This window comes from Lissotriton vulgaris, chromosome 11 (genome assembly GCF_964263255.1).
Source record: "Lissotriton vulgaris chromosome 11, aLisVul1.2, whole genome shotgun sequence".
NCBI classification, from domain to species: Eukaryota; Metazoa; Chordata; class Amphibia; order Caudata; family Salamandridae; genus Lissotriton; species Lissotriton vulgaris.
In genome coordinates, this window is record NC_141699.1 from 359279336 (window position 1) to 359304146 (window position 24811).

The 24811-nt window shown below is 45.4% G+C and overlaps 1 protein-coding gene across 1 annotated transcript in view; it reads right to left on the reverse strand.

Moving 5' to 3' along the window:
- SNRNP200 (small nuclear ribonucleoprotein U5 subunit 200) overlaps positions 1-24811 on the reverse strand; it is a 442987-nt gene that overhangs the window by 384297 nt on the left and 33879 nt on the right. Inside the window, exons 5-12 of the mRNA XM_086943332.1 lie at positions 24011-24066; positions 19561-19659; positions 18054-18206; positions 17637-17736; positions 16790-16926; positions 14680-14763; positions 7916-8089; positions 7435-7572 (exon numbers count right to left, since the gene is read on the reverse strand). Coding sequence (XP_086799458.1) covers positions 7435-7572; positions 7916-8089; positions 14680-14763; positions 16790-16926; positions 17637-17736; positions 18054-18206; positions 19561-19659; positions 24011-24066 — 941 coding nt within the window. The remainder of the gene's footprint in view (positions 1-7434; positions 7573-7915; positions 8090-14679; positions 14764-16789; positions 16927-17636; positions 17737-18053; positions 18207-19560; positions 19660-24010; positions 24067-24811) is intronic.

Here is a 24811-nt window from a genome sequence, read left to right on the forward strand (position 1 = left end):
TGTGAGGCGACACTGCTTTCTTGCGCGACATTCTTCCCCTGTGATTCGCTATGACTAACCCCACTTTAAAGATACTGACACTTGATGTGAAGGGCTTGAACAATCCTATCAAACGGAGGACGGTAATCTCCTACTTGGAAAACTCCGGGGCTGAGATCTGTCTATTACAAGAGACTCACCTTCTCACGAAAGACTGGAATAGGATGCGCTACCGCGCCTTTCCCCAACAATTTATTTCTCTCTCCCAACGAAGAGGGCGGGGGTAGCTATTTTCGTGTCGAAGCGCTTTCAAGGGAAGGTGGGGGACAAGGTAGGGGAGTCCAGAGGCAGGCTCTTAGCTTACACCTTCACCATAGTTGACCAATGACTGACTATCGGTACACTTTATGCCCCGAACACTGGACAGGAGACTTTCCTCAAAAGCGCCATATCAGACTCGCTTCAGTCTCCTCCTTCTACTTTGCTCTTAGGGGCGGGACCTCAATCTAGTAATGGACACTAACATGAACAGATCCGGACACCGCTATGGGGACACGGGCGCTATTACCACATCGGGCAGGGAGTGGCTGTCGGAGAGGGGTCTCGTGGACCTCTGGAGGGCCAAGAACCCTGGGGTGGCACATTTTACCTTTTACTCCCACGTTCACCGTACTTACGCCAGACTTGACAGCGATTTGGGCTACTCTGATCGCCTCGCGAACCTCAGGGATGTTAGCATAGTGCCGGCGGCCCTTTCCGATCATAACGCGGTCGAGCTATCGCTCGCGATCCCCCAGCTTCAACGCCCCTCTGGCTCTTGGAGATTGTGCGAAACACGTCTACAGAGACCGGAAGTGGTGAAGCAGCTTCATAAATGCATCACTGACTACCTGGCTATTAACGACCTACCCAAGACGCCGACCTCCGCTCTATGGGGAGCCCTGAAATCCGTGACACGGGGTGAACTTATCGCGATTGCAGCAGCCGAGGCTAAGGCCCGAAAGGTTAAAAGAGAAGACCTCACTGCCCGGGTGTCCGAGCTTGAGAGAATTCACAGTCGCACTGGGGCCCCGCGGGTGTGGAGACAATTGAAAATGGCCAGAGCCCTCTTAGCTAGCCTAGACACCGACCGGGCGGAATTTGCTGCTCTTCGCCTCCGCCATGCTTATTATGTGGGAAGGAACAAGACTGGCCGCTTACTGGCTAGCGCGCTGCGAGCTAAATCCCAATGCTCTAAAATCACTACACTCAAAGATGGGACAGGCGCTGACATATAGGGGGAGGCCCAGGTCGCCAAAGCCTTTCGTGTTTTCTATGCCTCCTTGTACCGAGCAGACACAGTCCCGAGCAGGGAGGTTGACTCGTACTTGGAAGGTGCAAGGATCACCGCATTGTCAGTGGCCAGTGGGGCTGCACTGGAAGGCCCCATCTGTTTAGACGAGGTGTTGGCAGCGATATCTCGCCTTAGCCCCCTCAAATCCCCGGGGCCTGACGGATTCTCGGACGGTTTTTATAAAACCTTCAGCCAACTGTTGGCACCCATCCTCACTCGGCTTTTCAATTCTTTCGACGGCCCGGGCTCTATCACCCCAGACATGTTGGCAGCAGAGATAGTAGTGCTCCCTAAACCGGGCAAGGAACCTAAGCAATGCTCAGCGTTCCGCCCGATTTCCCTCCTGAATGTGGACCTGAAGCTTTTCACAGGCATATTAGCCGCACGCCTCGGCCCCTGCCTGCCTGGAATCCTGGAGCCTGATCAATCAGGTTTTGTCCCGAACCGCCAATGCAGCGACAATACCAAAAGGGTACTTCATTTAATCGACAAGGCCCATTTTCAGGACTTGGATTCGGCCTTGCTGGCCATTGATGCTGAAGAAGTATTTGACCGGGTCGACTGGACCTACCTACATCGAGTCCTGGAGCGCTTTAACCTGAGGGACCGTTTCCAGTCCTGGGTCGCGAGCTGTTATCATCAACCCCAGGCTCGGGTCCGTCTGGGTGTCCTCCGCTCCCATCCCTTCGAGATCCAGCGCGGCACGAGGCAGGAGGGCCCCCTCTCGCCCCTTCTATTTGCTCTATACGTGGAGCCTCTTGTGCAAAAGATCTGCGACAATCCCGACATCCACGGCATCACCTTTGGCTGTGAACCTCATGCCATTGGTCTCTATGCCGACGACATCATATCTGCCATTGACCGTCCCGACAGCTCCATCCCGCCTTTCTACGTGAATTAGATTCCTTTGGCACCATATCCAGTTTCAAGATCAATAAGGGGAAATCCCTGATACTGCCTCTAGGTAGGAATGCCCATGCACAACCCTATGCGCCGGCGGATACCTGAGGATTACAAGTGGTCGCACGACTCCCATACCTGGGTATTCTCCTCACCTCCTCTACGGACTCGACGGTCGCCCTCAACTACACGGCTCTTACCTCTCAGGTTCGTGCAGACTTTACACGTTGGTCTAGGCAACCCCTCTCCCTTCTGGGACGAGTCGCGGCAGTAAAGATGTCGACCCTGCCAAAGATTCTGTACGTTTTCCAGACTATCCCAGTGATGCCCCCAGCTGGCACCATCACAGCCCAACAGGGTGCTCTTCACCATTTCATCTGGGGGGGGGGGGTGGAAGAGACCTCGCTTACTTAAGCAGTTGGCGTATCGGAGCAAGGACGATGGAGGCCTTGGGGTTCCCAAACTGCTGCAGTACTTCCAGCCTTCTCAACTTCGCTACCTGGTGGAGTGGTATAGGCCGGAATCTGAAAAACGGTGGTTATTTCAGGATAGAGCAATGGCTCGAATGTCCCTTTGGGGGGTCCCTTTCCTCCTTCGACAGCACAGACCGCGATACCTCTTGAGGTCGCCCATCACTCGCACTATCATGCGCATCTGGGATGCGGTCACCGTTTGAAGAGGGCTGACGACCTTTCCGTCCCTGCTCACTACCATCTTAGACAACCCGGAGTTCCCGGCCGGCACTGACCCTTGCACCTTCCTGCAATGGCGCTGCACAAGCTGCCGCTCCGCTGGCCATCTCTTTGACTTGCAGGGTTTTATCCCCCTCTCTGACATAGAACAGGGTTATGGTGTTGTTTCCCCTCACCTCTTCCAATACTTTCTGATACGGCACTGGCTCATACACCCAGACTACGCCCCCCTGGTTCGCAGACGCATGACAGAGTTCGAGAAGTGCTTGGTAACAAAAGACTCGGACAGGCACCTTATCTCGGACCGCTATAAAATGCTAACCCCCCCTATCCCGCTGGGCCGTGCAGCTGGACAAAAGCGATGGGACGCGGAACTTGGGAGGACCCTGACGAATAGGGAATGGAACTCCATCTATTACAGAGCCTCACACACAACACGCAACACCGCGGGCAGGGAGGCAGCAGTGAAGTTATCCCTCTATTGGCACCTTACCCCGGTGCGGCTTAACAAAGGGAACCCGACTCGTAGCGCACTCTGTTGGAGAGGATGTGGGGAACGGGGCACTTTAACTCACCTTCTCTGGGACTGCCGCGAGGTGCAAGACTACTGGACCACAGTTTTAGATGATGTTGACGCCACATATGACATTGAAATTCCGAGATTTCCGGCATATGCCATCCTAGGCCTTCCCAATGCGCTCACTTTCCCCTTAAAATCCATCCGAGGCCGTCAGATGGGGATCGCCATACAAACCGCGTCGCAAAACATTCTGTCGCTTTGGGGTTCAACTACCAGGCCCACACACACAGGTTGGCTGCATAAACTCTGGTTTACCTTAGGAATGGAGCGAATTCACGCCTCCCTCACACAGACTGACACCACATTTCGGAAGGTCTGGCTGCCCTTGCTATCCCTCCTTTCCTCCGAATTTAATGAAGTCACATGCCCTAGATATCTCAGGTTATTGGCCTCACTGCCACCACAAGTGACCCCCAGTGATCTCATAGGGAGCGGCGTTCTTCTTCACTGTGGGTCCATCTTAGCAATTATCTCCCTGGCAAGGGACACTGGTTGCGGTGGGAAGAGGGTGGGGGAGGGGTCTTGGTTTTCGTTTCTGAAATTCTGCCTATGGAATCAACCTATTACTTATGACTTTTGCATGGAACTTATGATTGGCCGTATGTACATCACCTGCAACCCAACTCTCAGGGAAGACATGCTTGTCTGTCCCACTGGCTTTTTATGCATGTGGTCTCTTCAATGCAATGTAATACCTGCTTTTGCTTCTGAATTCAATAAAACTAATTTGAAATTAAAGTAGCAAGGAAGTCGTTTTGCAACAGAAGCGGAAGGACTTGTTGCAGTGTGACCATGTGGAAATGGTCTGACTGTATGTATATGTTTAGCGGTCTGAGGTCTAGAATAGGCCTTAGAGAGCCGTCCTTATTTTGGAATCAGAAAATATAGAGAGTAAACCCCTTTGTTTTGTTGGTGCAGAGGAACTGGTTCTATTGCAATTTTTTGTATCAGGGATTCTACTTCTTGCTTTAACAGTGCTAGTTGTTCTTGTGACATTGGACGCTATTTGGGTGGTATGTTTGGGGGGTAGATGTTAGTTCTAGACAGTAACCTGATTGAATAATTTGTCGCACCCTTCTGTCTGATGTGATGTTGGTCCAGGCAGGAAGGAATTGTTGCAGTCTTACCCCCACAGGAGTTGAATGTTGGGGGGAAGGGGAGGAAAGTCATTGGGTAGGGGTAGAGGCAGAGCAGGAGTTGTTGGTTTTTGCCTCTGCCTTTGTTGTTGTTACCCCGGTAACCCCCTCTTTGGTAGCACCCTAGTGAATGTGGATTGGCTAGGGGTTTTGTAAGAGGTGGAGGGACTTTCGGAGGAGTAGCCTCTAGTGTTGCCTCTGTATGATGAGCGAGGAAAAGAACGTCTGGGAGCTTGCTGTTGCAAGGCTCCCATAGATTTTGCTGTATTGGTGTTTTTTTTCATCTTTTCTAAAGAGACGTCAACATTTGGGCCGAATGAATGTGTCTCATCAAATGGCTGATTAAGAATAGAGTTTTGTACCTCAGGTTTAAAACCTGAGATACGTAGCCAAGCATGTCTACGTAGGAGGGTGCTGGTATTAATTGCTCTTGAGGCGGTATATGCCGCATCTAGGGCACAGCGAATGGAAGTGTTGGTAATATTTTTACCTTCCTGTATCAGTTCATTGGCCCTATTTTTGTATTTGTCAGGTACTTGCTGCATTATGGACTCTAGTTAATCATTATGAGCTCGGTCACATCTGGCCAGGAACGCTTGGGTGTTGGAGATGCGCCAGATATTAGCTGCTTGAGACGCTGTTCTTTTGCCTGAGGCGTCAAGTAGCTTGGATTCCTTGTCTGGTGGTGAGGCCTCACCTGATGTCTGAGAATCAGCACGTTTACGTACATTAGACACTACTAAAGAGTCTAATGGTGCTGGACCTTTAATATAGACTGGATCTGTAGGGGCAGCTTTATATTTTTTCTCAATTCGAGGACCCTAGCCCTGACGGGGTCTTTAAAAACCTATGTTGCATGTTTGATTACACCCTTAAGCATTGGTAAAATGGCAGTAGACCTATGTGTGTTATCAAAAGTGTCTAGTAGGAAATCTTCCTCCACCGCATCCGTGTACAAGTCCACCCCATGATATTGGGCAGCTCTTTGGACTAGTAGGTTAAAACTTATAGTGTCCTCTGGTGGGGATGGTCTAGAAGGGTATATGTCATCTAGAAGGGTATATGTCGTCTTGTGGGACATAGGGCACATCAGGGGTGTTGTAATCATCTCATGGATTAAGTGACTGAGGGGGACTATTGGTCCCTGCTGGGTCATGTACACCTCCATCTGTGTCATCAGAGTCTGTGTCTACATCATCTTGTGGATCAGGGGATGGTGTAGGCGAATGATGAGGTGGTGTCAGTATGGGAAGGTGGAGGAGAAGGCACCCTTAATGGAGAGGTTACAATGTCTCTCTTCTTTGGAGGAGGAGGAGGTGCTGGCACATCAAATGGTCTCTTTTTGGAACTGAGAGTCAATTGACCAGTCTTTGGATCCTTGACAAGAGTTTTTTGGTTAGGATCAGGTGTGAAAAGTTCCTCTGAACAGGGCAGATCCTTCGGTTTCGAGGTTTTCGGCTCCGTAGGTTTTTTCGGCACCGTGTCGGTAGCTGATTTCGGTTTAGAAGTGTGCCCTTTTGAAGTGTCCTTTACCGGAACCGGTTTCTTCGGTGCCGGGTGTTTTTTCGGTTCAGAAGAGTGTGAATCTGGAGCTTTAGGCGGTTTTTTAGTTGGCTCCGAATGCGGTTTCGGCACCGATGAGCCGGTGCCGTGTGCTTCGGTGTTGGAGCAACGGTCGACGTGGTTGACGAAGATGGCTTTTTCGTCGGTGTCGGTGTAGGATCGGCACCGTGGAGAGGCTGGCTCGAGCCTGAGCTGCCTGAAGGCTTAATGGGCTTCTTTGCCGGGCCCGAAGGCGGGCGTGGGAAGCAGTCTCTCGGTGTGCACCCGGGCCCGAAGGTGAGGGTGTGCCCGAAGCCTTTTTAGAAGGTGTTGAGGAAGGGGTGGGGTCGACGATCTTACTTACGACCCGCTGAGCTGGAGTGACTTCCTCGAGGGCTGAGTCTTCGGCGTCTGAGGAGCTGGTACTCTCTTCGGCGTGCTGGTTTTCTGGCACGTCGACGCACTCTTCGAAGATGTCGTCGGGGATCGGAGCTGACGAGCGGGCCATTGTTCTTTGAGCTCGTCGGTCCCGGATCGTCTTCTTGGAGCAGAAGAAGGCACAAGGGGAACAGTCTTTGGCCTCGTGCTCCGGTAAGAGGCAAAGGTTGCACACCTCATGTAGGTCGGTGTGGGGAAACTTCGACCCACATGGAGGACACTTCTTGAATGGCGTCCTTTCCATGAGCCAGAATAAAGGCCCAGGTAGGCCCGAAGGCCTTTGTCGACGACCGGTATCGAAGACTTCGAAGGTGAAGAATTGCGTTGATGTGGAGCGCGATCGAAACAATACCGTCGAACTGGGTGAGGATTGAGCGCCAAAGGAAATTCGGTTCCTAACGGGAGCGCAGGAAACACATCTGAGCCCGATAGCGGAAAAAAACAATCTGGGGATAGAGCCAATGCCCATGCGCAATGTGGTTCAAAGGAGGAGTCACCCATCTCGTGACTTCCAAAGAACTTTTCAGGACAACAACAAACTGCAAACATCGGGCCCAACACTAAGTGGCGATCTATGCACAGTGTGCATTCTGCAGCTCATATGCCTCGAACATGGAGTTATGTTTGAAACTGGTGCTGGAGAATTAGAGGGGTGCAGATCCTACAACCGAACCATTTGCCCATCAATTAACATGGTGCTATTTTGTGGGGGGAGTGAATGTCAGATGACTAACAGTTTGCTTAGGCTGGAGGAAATGCCAGTGTTTCAAGGAAAGAAGGGGTCAATATTTTCGATTTATGCAAGAGCTGCATTGGTTGAGAAGAGTGTCTTACCGTTGGGGCACAAAGCAGCAGATTCTCATCGGTGTCCATGGCTGCCCTAAAAAGCTTACTCTGGATCCGGTTGAGCGTTCTGAAGCCTTCAAAGCCAGCCTGGGCATACTTTGGAAGTTTCTCAACTGGCACCATTTGCTGAGGAGAGAAAAAGGGAAAAGGAGAAGGTAAAAATGTCAGTAGCAGGCTCACTTGACCTTGGAAGAAACAGATCCTAAGTGAATGTGTCTAAGGTGAGAACAGGCTTCTAGGAGTTTATCAAATCCACAAGAATTAAACAAAGCGCTTTCAACACCAACAGGGACTAGATAACTTCTCCCACAATCACTGAAGCCCTTCACATGCAGGAAAATGTTCACAACAGTCGACAGCTGTAAAGTAGTGGAATTAGAGCCAACACAAGGGGCAATCGTACCAAAAGACATTGCTTCATGTTAAGATGCTCCTTTTGCTCAGTGTTATGCTGTGCGAAATGACATACCTCATCAGCAGCAAAGGGTTTTGGTTTGAGGGCAGGAACATGTACTTCCTCATAGCCTTTGCGCTGTCGCCGAAAGGAGCCGTCTGGCAGTTGGCATCTCTTGTTGGCCATGAAGTGACTGCCCTGAGCAAACACCAGATCTTCTAGGTCAAGAACCTGACGTGGTGCTAGTACCTGGATTGAAGGGATTCAAGGGGGAAATATTAAAGATGAACCTAAAAACAGGACCAGGGGAACAAATCCACTATGTTCTAGTAATCGTGGTTGGAGACATTAACCTGAACATCTTACACACAACAAAATTTTAAAAACAAGAAAACGGACAAGTTAATTTTAACACAATAACTTGGGCACAAGTACCCAAAAAAAAATATTTAGCATACATCACATAAATGTTGCAAACCAGGTGAAATACTAAAGGAGACTATCTGAGAATAAGCAATAAAGGGAATATATTACATACAAGATAGTAAAAATTATTAAGAGTGATCGGGTTGGCAAAAGGAATTTAGCTGTGACTCTTGCATGATGGACAGGAGGATAGTTAAATGCAGGAGGCCTCTCCAGCTACCTCCCTGTCAAACTTCCAGAAAAACAGTCATACGAATACCTTACGTTGTAAGGTTTGCATGTGAAGTGTTCACTGGCGCATATAGCAGCATCTTGGTGGTCTTAACAGATATTTAGTTTTACCCAAATTAATGGCTGTCATTTTATCAATCAGATGTATGGGCCTGCCAGCAATTAAATTGTGAGAATGTGGATTATTAGTTGGGGTGGTTGTGAGGTCTCACCCAGTAAGATTGTCACTATTCTGTATTAGGTCCATTTAGGTTACTTTAATTTAAACGTCAGCTCATTCCTGTGGCAAAGAGCAGCCAGGCTTAACTCAATAGAAATAAGTGAAATACAATCAAAAGTAACAAAACAGTTAAAAAGTCAACAACACAACATATAAAAATCCCACTCAGTTTTTTTAAATAGCATACAATTTACAGAGCAAACAGTAAAGAACAGCAGGAAAACCAGGGATTTGATTTTGAAGTTTTCTAGTGCCAAAAATCACAGAGCACCAACTGCTCAGCGTTGGTTATGGTGTAAATGGTGAATTCCTCCACGTTGGAATTTACTAAGTTTTCTGGGAGTAGAGCTTCTTTCAGCAGGGCAAACGAGCAAGTTGAGTGGGACCAACAATATGAAGGCAGCGGGAGTGGTTCAGCGGCGGGACCGTGATATCATCTGGTTCTTTTACAAAAAAGTTCAGAAAACCTTTCTAAGAGCCAATGTTCACAATCTTGAGGGAGAGAAAGTACACTAGCACCAGTCCAGAGTCGAGGACCTTTTGGGCACCATTTGCTTGAGTTCGGACTCAATCTCCCAGAGGCCACCAGCAAAGTTCAGGGCAAATGGGCTCTTCTTTGAAGCAAACTTCTTGCAGCCTTTGTGTTCCTAGAGCTTAAAAGGATGCTAGTTAACTAGCCCTTGGAGTTCACTCTTCTGTATGTATGCCTGGCATTTGCTAGTGGGTGGGGGAGGCTCCCTAACTAATACAAGTAAAATTCCCACTGGTAACCCGGCCCACTCTTATATAACTTCCTGGGGGTTTGGCACTAAACAATCCGACACTGCATCTCTCTTCCCAAATTCAAGATGTCAGAATATTTCTTCCCTTGGTCAGGCCTCTGGGCACACTCTGGTGGTGTGTGTCTATAGAAATTAGGAACTCCCCTAAAAATAAACAGTTCATGGGTGTCAATTTGGTTAGACATTGGCAGGGGCTGGCCAAGGTGTGAGTTACATCAGCCTGTGACAGGGACGCACTGTTAAAGCATGCACAGTTTGTGGGCACAGCTTCCCACCCCAGGCCATCCTGCCAGGAGGAGGTCACACCTCCTCCCAGCCAAGGCCATTTTGTTCCCTTCCCTGAGATCAACTGACACCTCCCAGCAGGGTGCAGGATAACAGTTAGGGGAATATCGCTGAAAGAGCTGCAGAGGATTAAGGCAGGAAAATACCAGCTTTATAAAAATGTAATTTTCAAAATAGGAATTTAAAATCTAACTTCACCAACAGTTTGTATTTTCAATTATTATTAATTTGAGTGCTTGATCCATGGTTTTAGCTATTGCAAAACTGAAGTTGCACTTTATAAGATGTTATAATGTAACTCAGCACTTTTTAGGTCGAGCCTAGGCCATCCCGTAGGGATGGTGGGCGAGATTTATAGTAAGGCTTGCGAAAAGTCTCCCCAAACTACGGATTCCATACAGGTCATGTGAGCCAAGCGCTTGTACATCGCCAGCCACATCCCACACCATGCTTCGGCATCAGACTTCAAAGGAAGCCGCATCCTCCGCCCCCCCCTCCATCAGACTTCAAAGGAAGCCACTCCCCCGCCCCCCTCGGCGTAATGCCGAGAGCTTATTTAAGCAGCCTTTTGGCAACTGAGAGACTTGTGCACCTCTCAGATACTTTGCTGCATTCTTTTTTCCCAGCCAGCTCTTATTGGGTCAGTGCCTGTTGTTCAACAAGCAGCAACCAACGTCTGCTCATTACTTTGTAAAAGAAAAAGACGATTTTAAACCAGTGTTGGCTGGCCCAATTTGTATTGAGACGACTCAGTATTTTAGTATTCGTCTGAAAACTAACACGCTTTCTGTTACGCTTACTGTGGTGTTTTTCTCTCTCAACTTTCAGCCACTAATGCCCCACGCAACGTTAATAAACGCTGACTGCGTGTCCCTTTCCATCTCCGTGACACAGTGTCAACCATTACGCAGTGACTCGCTGAACCGCTTTAACGACGCAAGGTGTCTCCGTTCTGAAGGGCGTCCGCTGGCAGTCGATGGTTCGAGGCTCACTGCTTTCCTCCAGACTAGACCAGAATGAAAGTATTGTTTACGAAACGGTCATGTGAGTCACATATTCATACATACTCTTTCGTTAGCCGCTGTTCATAGGCAGTTTAGTCTCTCTTCCTTTTGTTGCTCAACCCCTGGGTCTGCTTTGTGTGTTTAATTAGCCCTCCGCCGTTTATTACTTGCCCCAGGGCACTCTCCCTTTCATCCCCTCTAGGAAGGCACAAGATGCTGCTGAAACATGCGATCCACTTCCGGGTAGTATGTCTTTTAATAATCTGCCTTAATTGCGGTGAACACAGCACTACTGGTAGCCCGCCCCAGTCACCCTCGGTCAGCGCTCCGCATGATTAAATGTGGCAGTAAACTACTTTAAGCAGAATGTTCTCAAACTATGACTACATTAAAACTTGTATGTTTTCGATGTTTTAAAACGCAATAATTTACAGTTCTATTACAGTCTGCCCACGAAACTGTTCGTATATGTGTCCACAAAGCATTCCAATTGCTGACAGAGGAGCAATTCCAATATATGCCCTTTACTTCAAATAGGGATTCACCTTGTACTGTAAGGGTGAACTCATCAGCTTGCCTGTGTTTTTTTTGCCATCACCAATTTATGCAACATTAAAAAGTAAACCTCTGAGTCTCAAAAACGGCTGTTTGCTATTCTGGTTGCTTAAAACCCAGTTCTGGCTGAAGGTAGCTCACAGCACGGGCCATATGTAGTTATTCCGCACACAGCGCCCACAAGCCCTCCCATATGGCGCTGCACAGCCTACCAGGCTGTCGGTGTTGGAGCTTCACTTCTGTGCAGTGCAGGTGAGGTGTCCCATGTCAACACGGGCAGTCCTTCAAAGGCATCAGCTATGCCGAGAAAAGACGTTTGACGGCCGTGGTATTTTTCATTTATTTGCGGCTGGTACTGCTCGCCAGATAGAACTACTTAAATGAAACATTTCTCAATATTTGTTATTCCTGAGAATGGGAACATCACTATACAATTCTCCATCATACAACACAAAGCCAGTCTCCATCAGTGTGTATCACTGTGTGAGGGGGTTTTAGAAGTCGTGGGCTGGCAGTCTCTTGCCTAACTGGAACACCCAGCTAGTCTTCACTTGTTAGCAAAGACCACCTGGCTCTCAGGGTAAACGGGTATTAATGTTGCCTTAACATATCGTGGATGTTCTATTTGTTGTAATTCCATTTCTAGACCGCTATGGTACAAAGAGAGGGTACTTTCTCACATTGGTGCTTTGTTCAGCCTGCAAGAGTGTCACTCAAAGGGTCACACGCAACGCATAGAAATGTCACACATAAGCACGCAAAAACCTGCAGGTGTCGCACATCAGCAAACTGAGAACTTGGCGGCAGTGCTGCCTGTCTGAGAGAGCACCGAAGCTGGCACCCACACAGTCCCACGGGATGTCATTTCGTGCATCAGTAAGGCTAGCTCACCCAGTAGCCAAACACAGTAAGTTTTCTGATATGACGTCATCCACATGCCAGCGAACCACACTTATTCCCTCATTCCTGCTTTAATCTTAACAACAGCCTTCATGCGTCATATACTGTTCTGTTTCTCAGCTAATCTGCGCTTTTTAAATCATTCAGGGACTTGCGTCCACCCGACACCGGATGACCCATATTAGTTGTGTAGTCTCCACAGGACGATGGTTTTTGTTGAGCCTCAGCGTGCATGTTCTTGCTTTGAGCTAGGACAGTTCTCCGTGACTTATCTTTAGTGGCTCAGATTCCTCCTCAGTGGTTTTTAGATCTCGCTGAGATAACGCGAGGCCTAAAAACCTAGCCCTTCTCTCTCCACCCCCTCACTCTATCTATCGCCCTCACACTATCTATCGCCCTCACACAATCTATCTATCGCCCTCACACAATCTATCTATCGCCCTCACACTATCTATCTATAGCCCTCACACTATCTATAGCCCTCACACTATCTATCTATCGCCCTCACACTATCTATCGCCCTCACACTATATATCTATCGCCCTCACTATATCGCCCCAACACAGCATCACTCAGCACCACCACAGCATCACTCAGCACCACCACAGCATCACTCAGCACCACCACAGCATCACTCAGCACCACCACAGCATCACTCAGGGGCACCACAACATCACTATGCGCTACTACAGCATCACTGAACGCCACAGCATCACTCGTTGCCACCACATCACTCAGCGCCACCACAGCATCAATCTGTGCAACCATTCAACAACAACTGGTTCAAATATGTTCCCTCAATGTTTCAAGCTTTATTACAAATATCACAAAAAGATGTTAATATTTCACTTCTGTTCTTGAATTTTCGTCACACTAAAATACACTGAACATAATCTTCACAAAAGTTATTTACAAAAGTTTAAGATATTGCCATTATGAATTACAATAACTTTTATTTAAGTATTGTTTATTAAAAAAAAATAAAAGCCATTGTTATTTGTAATATCAATACATCTAGGTCACGTAAATACAAGACATATTGCATTACAAATGCTATAGGTGTCACATTTGCTAAAGTTTAAACTATTGGCATTGTAAATGACAAAGCTATTAATTTCGCTATTTTTAAAACCAACACATAAATACCAAATTTGTCATTTACAATTACAATAGCTCAAACTTTCCTAATGCGAGAACTACTTCATTGCAAATGCTTGTTTACTGGAGAGCTAGCCTTGCCACAGTAAAAACAACCTTGCAGATTTTTTACTGTCAGAACATGCAAAAGTTAAATATACATGTACTACCTTTTAAATACCATTCACCCTCCTCTATGGCATTTAGGGCCTAGCTTAGGGGTGACTCATAAGTATTAAAAAGGCAGGGTTGGGAATAGCTAAAGGTTTATGTGGCCACACTCAATTTGCAGTTTTAAAACTGCAAAGACAGGCTGTAGTGGCAGGTCTAGGGTCACTCTGTCACTGTAAGGATGGCACAATCAGTGCTGCAGTCCACTAGTGAGATTTAACTTTCAAGCTTTGGGTACACAGATTACCATATACTAGGGACATATTGGTAAGTTAAATATGCCAATCAGGTATTAGAGAATGCACATATACTTCAAGGGTCAGAGCGCAAACACTGGGGGGCACTAGGCATCACAGAGCGCAAACACTGGGGGGCACTAGGCATCAGGACCTCAGTGTCCAGAATCAGTAAACGTGCACTAAATCTAACCAAAGTTATAAGAAAAAAGTGGGGGAGATACTGGAATAGGGCCTTTCCTCGTAATAAGGGTACACACAAGCAACGGCAAAGGATAGATCATAACTGCCAATGAAATACTAGGTCATAGAAGGGTTTCACAAAGACATATTTTGGGTTACCCAAAGAGTGAACATGCATTCTAATGGATGATGGGATCTAAGACACATAGCATGGCAATCATATGATAGCAACTCTTAGGAGTGTCTCTTATGGACCCTTTTGTTTAATTAGTTGTCTTTCAAATTTTAACAGCTTCCTTCTGTGTATGTTTGTATTTGACATTCATACTACATGGTACAATGTCTACCTTTATTACAGTAATTTGAGGCCAAAAAAGAAATCAAGGACAGTGTATTTGCAAAAACTTTGTCATGTCATGTCTCAGAAGGGAACTAGTCAGTGAGCATTCCACAAGCTTGTGCCTAAGGGAGGAATGGTTGCTGGAGAGTCTCATGCTTTTCTCTAAATGTAACCATACTGGTACAACATCTGTAATGCCACAGCTTTCAATAGCTAACTGCAGTAAATAAGACATGTTCCCTCAAACAATATAAAACAGATGCATCTTTAATTATACATAACACCCAACTCGGCTTTAAAACTGTTCAGATTAATATCAAACCAGGGATTGTCATTGTTTATTTAATACATAAACATCTGGTTTCATACCTCTCCTGCTGTCTCCAGATCCATGGCCTCCAAGTCATTGTCCACCCGGGACTGACGAACACGCTCTCTACGAGAACGCTCCTCCTGCCAACCATGAACAAAGGTTATTACCAGAAAGGAAAAGTAGAAGCCTATGAATAGGCAGCTACGTTACTCAGCAACATCCATAATGAACTATCATTTAATTTTGTGACTTGGAAATCTTCTGCAATGCATTGGCTAGTTACATCATTTCCTGCTAGCCTAAAATAAAATATTAAGACCTTATGTACAGTAGCTTTGATCTGTCTAACTCCTTAAAAACATCTTTAGACTTAATACTCACATAAGATGTGCAACTCTAAGAAAGATAAGCTGATTAGATAAAGTCAATGAAGAGAGAATTAATTACAGTATATGATGCAGTTACCATATTTTCACATGAAACAACCCACAATACATGTGGTACATGACATGGCCGAATTTAGATGAAATATATTAAACCTGGCATTTCAAAAACATTGATATCAAGGTTTATGTTACTTAGTCTGATTGTTCTTGAGGTTTCTCAAAATATTTAAATTGTGAGGTAAACGCTAATAACTTGGACTTACATTGCTGACATACTTTCCCTGGTAAAGAATATGAATTGTTTTCTCCCTAAATCAGGAGGCATCGCATATATTGCTCAAGCTTATGTTCATTGCCTTCTGCTCATAGAAAAACATAGATTGGTCTGCAGCGGCTTCAGGATCTACATTCCAACTATAGTAGTTCCAGTAATTTGAAAATGTATTTCAACAGAACAACAATCATGCTTTTTGTTAAAATGGCTCGTTCTTATGTTTGAAACATCAAAGCCACCTCATTTGAAAATGTTTGAGAATACGATTACTTGGGAATTAAAGAGTCAGCCAATGGATCATAGCTATCACAAATGTGGCTTTTAAATGAGAAATGGTTCACTGCAAATTGGAGAATGACTGTTTTACTCAAAATTTGAGGGCAATATCTTATACTTCATTGTCCTAAAGATATTTAACAGCAAGGTGTGGTCCATGCGGAGGTGTTGTTTGGTACTCTAAAATGGGGATAAACATAAACACAAACCTAGAGAATTCAGTTGACTGAACTAAAGAAGATATTTAAACTTGAACACAGTTGACCGTGGGTAATTATTTGCTTAAAGTTTGACGTCACTGCGGGCATTATTGAATTTTTATTTAAAAACAACCAAAAAACATGGTGACTGAACAATAAAAATCGGCCCTACAGGATGAAATACAGACAAATGAAAAAGGACAAAGTTCATTAGTCTTGAGGCCCATTTTGAATCACTTTTTGAGTTAAAAAAATTACAAGGTTTCTCCGTATCACACCTGAAATTAAGCACTTGCTGAAAAATCTAGTGATGGAGCATAGTTTTGAGGAAGGTCTTCACAGGATGGGCAGGTTAAAATGAGACTAGAGCGAAAATCCATTAAGAAGCACCAGCCCTTAAAGATACTCAGTAGAAACCATTGCGTAGAAGCTAAGAAAAGGATTTGAGCTCTGTGTTGACTATGTAATTTGGGGAGTCACATTTTAGTAATATTGTATGCCTTTGACCTAATGTGCTGGATTTTATATATTTATAATTAACTAGCTCTATCCGCACATAATCTGTGTGTGTGTTATGGTTGTAAGGCAAAACCTATACAGAGTCTACTAAAATAATTACATTTATGAAACACAGGTTGCTGAAAATCAGGCAGTAAAATGATTACGGTAATCAATCATGTTTTAAATCATGAATGAAGTGCCCACAAGATTGAGAATGTGTAATCTTAATTAAGTGTAATTAAGGTTATTATAATTTAAGATACATTTTATTGTTTTACTATGTATCGCTGTTTTTTTTACCCCCAAATTGTAAAAGTTTATCATTAATAACTTTTACTGTACACTGATAACTCTGGCGTAACATCAAAATGGTAGAGGATACACTACTATTGAAAACTATATATATATATATATATATATCTGTAATATCTCTGCAGCCACCTACCATTTTGACCCACTATCATCTAAATCAGATTCTACTCTGTATTTTGTGCCTTTAATTTCCCAGCATGCAATCTGAGTTTCATACCCTGATGAGGTCTTCCTTCTCAGTCTCCTGCAGCTGATAAAGGAACTTGGAAAGCTCTGCATCTGCTTCCATTTTACCCATAATCCTCTCCTTTTCTGCCTCACTCTGCGCACTGGCCAATAGCGTACAGAACAAAACTGCAAAGAAAATAATCAAAGAATGTAAGATCACACACATGGGGAGAAAGCAGCACTCACTAAAGGGCTGTGACAAAGCATGACCTTCCTTAGTGATAGTAGATTTGTTATTTTAAGATCTTGCCTACAGAGTGTTTAACTCCTTCGTTGCTTCTACACCACCTTTCAGTTCCCTGCTACTCATAGCATGGCATTGCCTTGTATCCTCCCATTCACTTCTTTGTTGACCCCCATCCCTCATGCTCTGCAGGGAGTGGGGTTTAGGGATTTTTTTAGGGCCTGGCTACTGCAATTTGCTACCAGGTTGATTCTTTAGCTGCAATGCACTGTCACACGATGGTTACACATGCATGCATATACGTCATTACACTTAGCTTTTTTTCTTTTGATTTTTGCCAATGCTGTTCCGCATTGGCATACATCCTTTTTAATATTTTTTGCTAATGCAGAAGAGCATCAGCAAAAACAATTTACTAACACAAAAGGTGAAGTGACGCCAGTAAACAACGAGACCTATCATGCTTGGCAATGCTTAGTAACTCAAAGATGCAAAAGAGAGTAGAGATTTCTCAATTAGGGGTAGTGCAGAAAGCCATTCAATCAGAGATTGATTGATTGATTGATTGAGGAGGGCTCTAACTCGGATGTACAAATGTTGCAGAATTAGATTATGCTTATGTAGCGGTGATGCGGAAGAACAGAATACTTACTCATCATGCGATGCTGACGCAATACTTTGATGAAGTCAAAGGTGTTGAAACCCAGGAGAAGCACCAGCTGATTTTCACAATCTCTGTCATCACCTGCCGTCTACGAGGAGAGATAACATAAGCTGGTTATCGTATTCTCCCACTCAAAGGTACAGCACGGAGGAAAAGCCAAATTGGCACCATTAGAAAAAGCAGCAACTTCAGTGAAATGCTGGTAGAGGATCTGCATTCAATGGCCTTATCTGTGATTCACTCGCAAGAAATCACAACTGGGAGGTAGCCTCAAAGGACTCTCTCAGATGACCCGATGCGGGATAAGGAGAGGGATGCCACCATTGAGGAACAGCTTCTTGGACCCTACATTAAAAAGGACCCACACAGCTTCAAATTTGCTGGTGAATGAATGTATATTCATACCTTCAATATTTCAAGAACCTCGTCAGCTTTCTTCTGGGACACAATAGCATCGTCATAGAAGCGGCTGAGTTGCCTTTGAAGCCAGAAGGCATCAATGTCTCGTGGGTGAAGGTCCTTCTTTTTAGAGGTCATCAATTCCCCTGAGGCGACAAGCTGGAGAAAGAGGAAGGTACTGTAATTATAGCGTCTGTATCTAGGCATGAGTTTGACAATGCACAATTAAGACTCCCATCACACAGAAGCTTACCACATCTTTTTCTTCCCCATCATACTCTGACATTGAATGGCTGCTGAGTGCCTACCTTCTCCTACCATGTACTTAGTTCCCCTGTACAAGTAGGCTGTCAGAGGTAACCTCTTCAGACACTTGTGTGCTGTAGCTAAATGTTTAAAATAGAGTCCAGCATGTGCACAAGTCACAAAAGATACACTAGAAATGTCTGCGGCACCCCCTCTGTGTGCATGGCAATTTCCACTTTCTACTTCTTTTCTGAGCGTCAAATGCTGTAACAGCAAAACCACAAGCCGTACCACTGCACAAACACAAACTAAAAGGAATGTATTCTTGTTTTACCAGATACTATAAAGACCACCAGAAAAGTGTCAGCTGCAACTGATCAGCACTCAGTCTGTAAAAACCACACCCACTCCATTAACCTTGAGCAGTAAATCAAACAAGAAAACAGTCTGCTGAAGCATACATATTTGCCAGACAGCGAGTAAAGCAGGACTGCACTTGGACTAAAAGGAAAAAAAGTAAACAAAAATTACCATCCCATAATAAATTACTGCATACTTTGCATGTTCACAGTATTATATAATCAGGCGCTTCTGCTCCAGGTTTGCCAGAAATTTCTTATTCAGTAGAACAGAGCGGGTGGGGGTAACCCTAGATGGTAGACTAACATGGACTTAAAAGCTGGTGATTGTGCAGAAGTAGTGGGGTTTTGACCCCTTCAACAGACAGTCTTTATTGTATATAATCACATCTGTATAGTTTGCTATGCTGCACATAACTGCAAGGCTTTGGTCTGCTGTCAAAGGAGACCTCTATAACAAGAGAACCTATCATACACAGGGAATCCAGAAAGTCTCGCAAGAGAGCTGGAGTGAAATATGCATCCCATGTTAAAACAGTGACCAAAAGCTACCATGCTCAGACTCCCTGCGCCCATTATCTACAAATAGCCGGCTGCTTAACTCTCATACATGCACAGATGATTATGTACCCCAGTATGTTCTGTCGCCAGATCAAATTGTCGATGAGGCTACTACAACCCAATTAATGATATGATATAATGAAACATAGAGGCATCTTCCACAGACCCAATGTCACAACTGGTGTGGTTTTTATACATGCAGAGACTCTTGCATATCTGAACCAGTCTTCTCCTTACCCAATCACAAACAAACAGTTTGTTACACATGCACAGTCTCTTGTTGCTCGCCTTCCTCCTCTCTTATCTGTAATCAAGTATGTCAACTAATTCCTGGATGTAGAACTTACGTTAGCAGAAAGAGTGCAGCGTACAACTGCCTCGTCACCTTCTAGATCATCATCAGAGGCCTCGTCTCGAACCTCCCCAAAGGTGTCTTCATCTCCTTCCTAAAAACAAAAGAAACTCCAGTGATTTGTGATTTTGTTCTTATGTTCAGGCCAACTCTCTAATATCCAGCTTTTCTCAAGCTCCAGTTTATTTTAAATGTAATTTACTGGAAAACAGATTCAAGAGGTGTAAGAAACTGGCTCTATATATAAACTGCACCAAAGTGAGGTACAGTGTGTATAGAGTCCAAGAGTCTCCAGAGGTAGGCAGAGGTTAAAGTTAGATAGAACCTTACTCTCTAAAGTGGTAGCTTGGTCGAGCAGTAAGGTAGTATCAAAGGACAGTGTTAAGCATTTGATGTACACACTCAGTCAGCAAATGAATTCACACACTCAAGAACTGAACTGTAGGCAAATTGTTTTTTTATAAAAAAAAATATACAGTTTATTTTTAGAACCAAGCAAGCCTGGTACAGGTAAGCAAATACTTTTCAGTAATAAGTTACTAGATATAGAACTGTTTGAAAATGCAATTGGAATTGTACTTTGTTTGATTTACAGGGGAGCAGTAGAATGCAACACTTAGCAAATACAGTACAATGGAATGAATAGGCTTTTTCAATAAATTGCAGGAAAGTTACTTTTGGGATTACTTTTTTTTTTTTTTTAACAGTGCTGGATCCTAGATTCAGTACTAGGACATTTCCTGAAAACAGTTGAGTAAATGCGTTTTAGTTAGTCGTATTGTTTTTAAAGAATATTCTTGCATTTCAAAAGTTGACACTTAGAAACTTTTTCACATAGAGCCACCAATGTTATCCTATGGAAGGAAATTCAATTCACAGCTAAGTTACTTTTACATTACTTTTCCTACTCAGTGCTGGATACTTGGATTCAGCACTGGGACCTTTCCAGCAAACTGTTGAGCGAATTAGTTTTGGTAATTTGGGTGATTTTTAAAGAATATTCTTAGTTTTCAAAAGTCGACAAACTTTTTGGGAGAAAAAGTGTCAATGTTATCCAATGAGGAAAAACGGGTTATCGGTTTCGAGGTAAGTACTCAATCTTTGGAGTGAGGGTTCTGGGGTTAGACTCAGGGACCTACTAGGGTCAGTGATGCACTGTAGTTGCACCCTCAGTGGCACTAGGGCGGCCGGGTGCAGAGTGTTGAGGCCCAATGTTATCCTATGGAGGATAGGGGGGCTCCGGTCGGTGGCAAGCAGGCCACGGGGTTGTGGGAGCCAAGCTCCTAGGATTTAGCTCAGGGCAAGTTGGGGACAAAAGTAGCACCAAAGGTGCACCCTCAGCTGCACTATGGCTGCCGGGTGCCGGGTGCAGGTTGCTGTTTTAAGGTTGGGTGCCCTGTTTATTTCAATGGAGATTCTCTGGGACAAGAAACACTGCAGGCTCTGGATGGGGATATTCCTCGAGCGACCACCACTTCGAGGGGTAAGTTGGGATGTTGAGGGTTGGTTGGGCGCACCAGGCCGTGGGTCGTCGGGTGAAGCAGTGCCTTTGGACGTTGGATTTTCTTACCAGCTCTAGTCGCGGTAGGGGGGTCATCTGGATTGAGACTGCAGTAACCGTCTGGAGGCTTGAGGCAGGTCAGGGGTCGCCAGATCTCGGGTCAGGATCGCCGGGGGGACCTCCTCGAGGTATTTTTCCACTCAAGCTTGGGCTGGGTTCAGCAGGTGCAGAGTGGGCTGGATTCGCGGTTCCTGGCTGGCACCAGAAGCTGCAGTTTAAACACGTCCGGTGTTCACAGGAAAAACAATCTTGAAAGTGAAGTCAGGCAGGTCCTCCGGAGTTTGTGAGGTTGCTGGCTGCTGGACACACAGGGTTTGGCAGGAGCAGGTTCGAGGGGGGACAGGCCTATAGGACTGGGGCCAAGTCAGTGGGTGTCATCCTCTTGTTAGCTCTGCACAACTTCTTGTTCTTTTTCTCTTCTTTTCTTGCTGTTGCTGGATCTGACGAAGGAAGGTTCAGGGTGCCCCTAAATACTAAATTTAGGAGCATTACAGGTAGGTAAAGGGCAGGGGCCAATGGGTCCCTTCCCTGGGGTAGGTACACCCCGTATTCTGCCACTCTCCAGTGGGAGGGGGCAGGAACCTTTCCCCGGTTGGTTGGGTCCCCCCATCCTCAAGATGGCGGGGACTCGAGGTTGTGCTTCACCTCGCCTCCACCACCTTAGGGGTGGAGTTGGCAGAGGTGGGAACACCTCTCTTCCTCACTTGTTTTTAAACACCAGTTCTCCCGCACCAAGTGGGGGGTAGAACTAGTGGGGTTCAGCTGCTGAAAACAGCAAATGGTCTTGAGAGGCTCACAAAGGAGGCATGCCTTTGAAGCTTCTCCTTCGTGAACCCTGCCCATCCTGGGGGAGGAGGCTTGGCACCTCGTCTCAGGATGTGCATTGTTTGAGGCTCCTGAGAGCAGCAAGCTCTCGACCCAGGGTCCAGAAACAGGTCTAGTTGGGGCAGCCTAAGCAGCCACTCAGTCAGGTCACTAGAAGTTAGTCGAGTTTCAGGAGGCATCTCTAAGATGCCCTCTGTTGTGCATTTTACATTAAATCCCACACTGGCATCAGTGTAGGTTTGATGTCCTGAGAAGTTTGATACCAAACTTCCCAGTCTTCAGTGTAGACATTATGGTGCTGTGGAGTTCATAATGACAAACTCCCAGCACCATATATACTCTAAATGGCAGTACTGTAATTACAGTGCCCAGGAATGGACCTGGGTACTGTAGGGGTACGGGGCTCATGCACCTTTACCCTCGCCACTGGCATAGGGGACCCAGCTAGAGGGGTGACTGATGTATGCCAGGGCAGTGGTTTGTGGGCATGGCACACAGAGGTGTGCCATGTTGACTGTTCACTTTGTTCTGCACCAAGACACTGAGCTGGCAAAGGCAGTGTGTGACTGTCAGGGTACAGGGCCTCTAAGGGTGGCATAATAAGTGCTGCAGCGCTTAATGGCCTTCTCTGGTCACAGTGCCCATATGGTTTCAAAAAGACAGAGGACGGTGCTTCTTGAATGGAAAGAATCGCATTGGGAAATGATGCAAGAAGATAAATCATTCAAATTTATTTTTAAAAGAAGAGAGCAGTGGGTAGTAGGAGGAATGAAATTACAAAATCATAGTAAAGCAGATTGAGAAGGCCTTGTTTAATGTCCTTTAACTTTCACAGACTGGTTGTTTCAGATGAAAAGCTTCAGAACTTTGAAGAGACCTAAAGCCTCCTGAGAGTTTTTATTAAAAAAGCATTAAGCTAACTAAATTGAAATGAGCGATGGAGAGAGTGGCAAACAAATGCTTTTTCAATAAAGAAAACAACTCCATATATTTGAGGGAAGACAGACAACGCGTGCATTCGAATTACTAAAAAAAGGATTGTAAAGGGAAACGAGCTTGAGAGTGACTGGAGCCACAAACTCCCCAGATTCTAAGCTTAGGCTAGTAAGTAATAAGTATTCTAGCATTTGCTTCTTAACTGTACAACTGAGCCATGTAGAGAACTGAAGGAGCAAACGGGCAAAGGGTTTTCCAAGCGTAATATAAGTTAGACTTAACCTAGTGAAAACATTTAGAAATAGAGTAGATGAAAGGTAATTGATAATGTTCCTGGACTATAGGGACCTTTTTATTTTAGCTCAACCCTTCTGACAGTAGAGCCACTGAGTAAATTGTGGAAACATGGCTTGCCAATACAAATATGCATTACATGCCTGAGTAAAAAAACACAAGAGTCCATTTCTTAGCATAACACAAAGCAACCCAACAAATAACTGTTAGGCTACCTTGAAAGTGCAATATTTATTCTGATTTTTATTAAGAAAATGAAAATTACATCACAGGCAAAACGACTGAGTGGAGTAGGTCACAAAATATGGACACTTTTGTTCACCGCTGCTACGTGCAAGAAAGTTTTGCTTGAAGTGTGTCAGAGCATTACACAAAGCTACACTAGCCTGTTACAATGCAGGAGACTTCTTCGCCATCATTACTCCACAAAAGAAACATTGGTAAAAAAAATGCTCCTAAGCAGTCTGTGCAAGGCTAGAGGGATTTACATTTATAAAAGGGTGACTAGTTCTCAAGACTGTGCCCTTCTGAAAAGGAATGCCCCATTACACGAGGCCCACTGGGCCCTCACACGGCCCCTTTGCCACAGGTAAGCCCAGACCGCTCCACTGCGTCCGGGAAGATGCAGACATATTGAATGCCCCTGAAAAGATAGTCTGCTTCCCTTGCCATCATCATGATGACCCTCTACATCTTGGCAAACTCCTCATATGGTCATTGCTGCCAACTTTTCAATACACAGATAGCTTAACTGAGCCCCACCTTCAGGCGGCTCGTCAGTGAGCTGCGCACGGCACACCTGTAATGAAGGTGCACCATTAAATCTCACCTCTTCATCGGACTCAAACTGCACATTCACGCCATATGTTTCATCAATGTTATCGTCTGTAAGATAGCAGAAAAAAAAAATTTGCATGTGAGAAAGTCATACTGTAACAATCCCCAGCACCCAAACAGAATGTCCTCATATACTACTGGAAAATATATCATAATTATAGTACTTCACCACCACGAAACCATAATGCCATACCTTTTTCATTCTAATCATTGCCAATCATAAAGCTATTAAAATTTTTCCTTTTAAGGTATACACACAGATTGTCTCTGTAAGAAAGGCGTCCTAAATAAATGTACACTTTTTAAAAGATGATTATATGAAGAAGACAAAAACAAGTAGCTGACACTACTGAACTCGTTTTTTAAAACATTTTTCTTCATTTTCGGTTTCTCACCACAATTGCCGAATACAATGGAAAACAATGTTAGATCGGTTATGGGGGCGTAGCGGGCAGCCCAACATGGCAGCCACAGCTTAGAGGAGCTCCATTCCACCCGCTGCATCCGGACTAATCCAGCAGCGGCGGGACCCATCCGAGGCATTAGTTCGACTTCGTTGAGGGGTAGAGGCTACTAGCGGAGACCTGGGCCGCCCTCGGCCCCTGCTCTGTAGGGAGTTTGCCCACATGAGCAGCAATCACTTGGCCAGCCTTTGAGACTGCTGATACGCCAAGATACCGTGGCGGGTGCAGTGGGTAAGCTGGGCTTGTGCCAAGTCGGGCCAGTGGCCTGCCGGGATACGAGCGCGATCTGGGACAGGCCCTGCTTTCTCTGTTCCACAGCTGGAGATAAG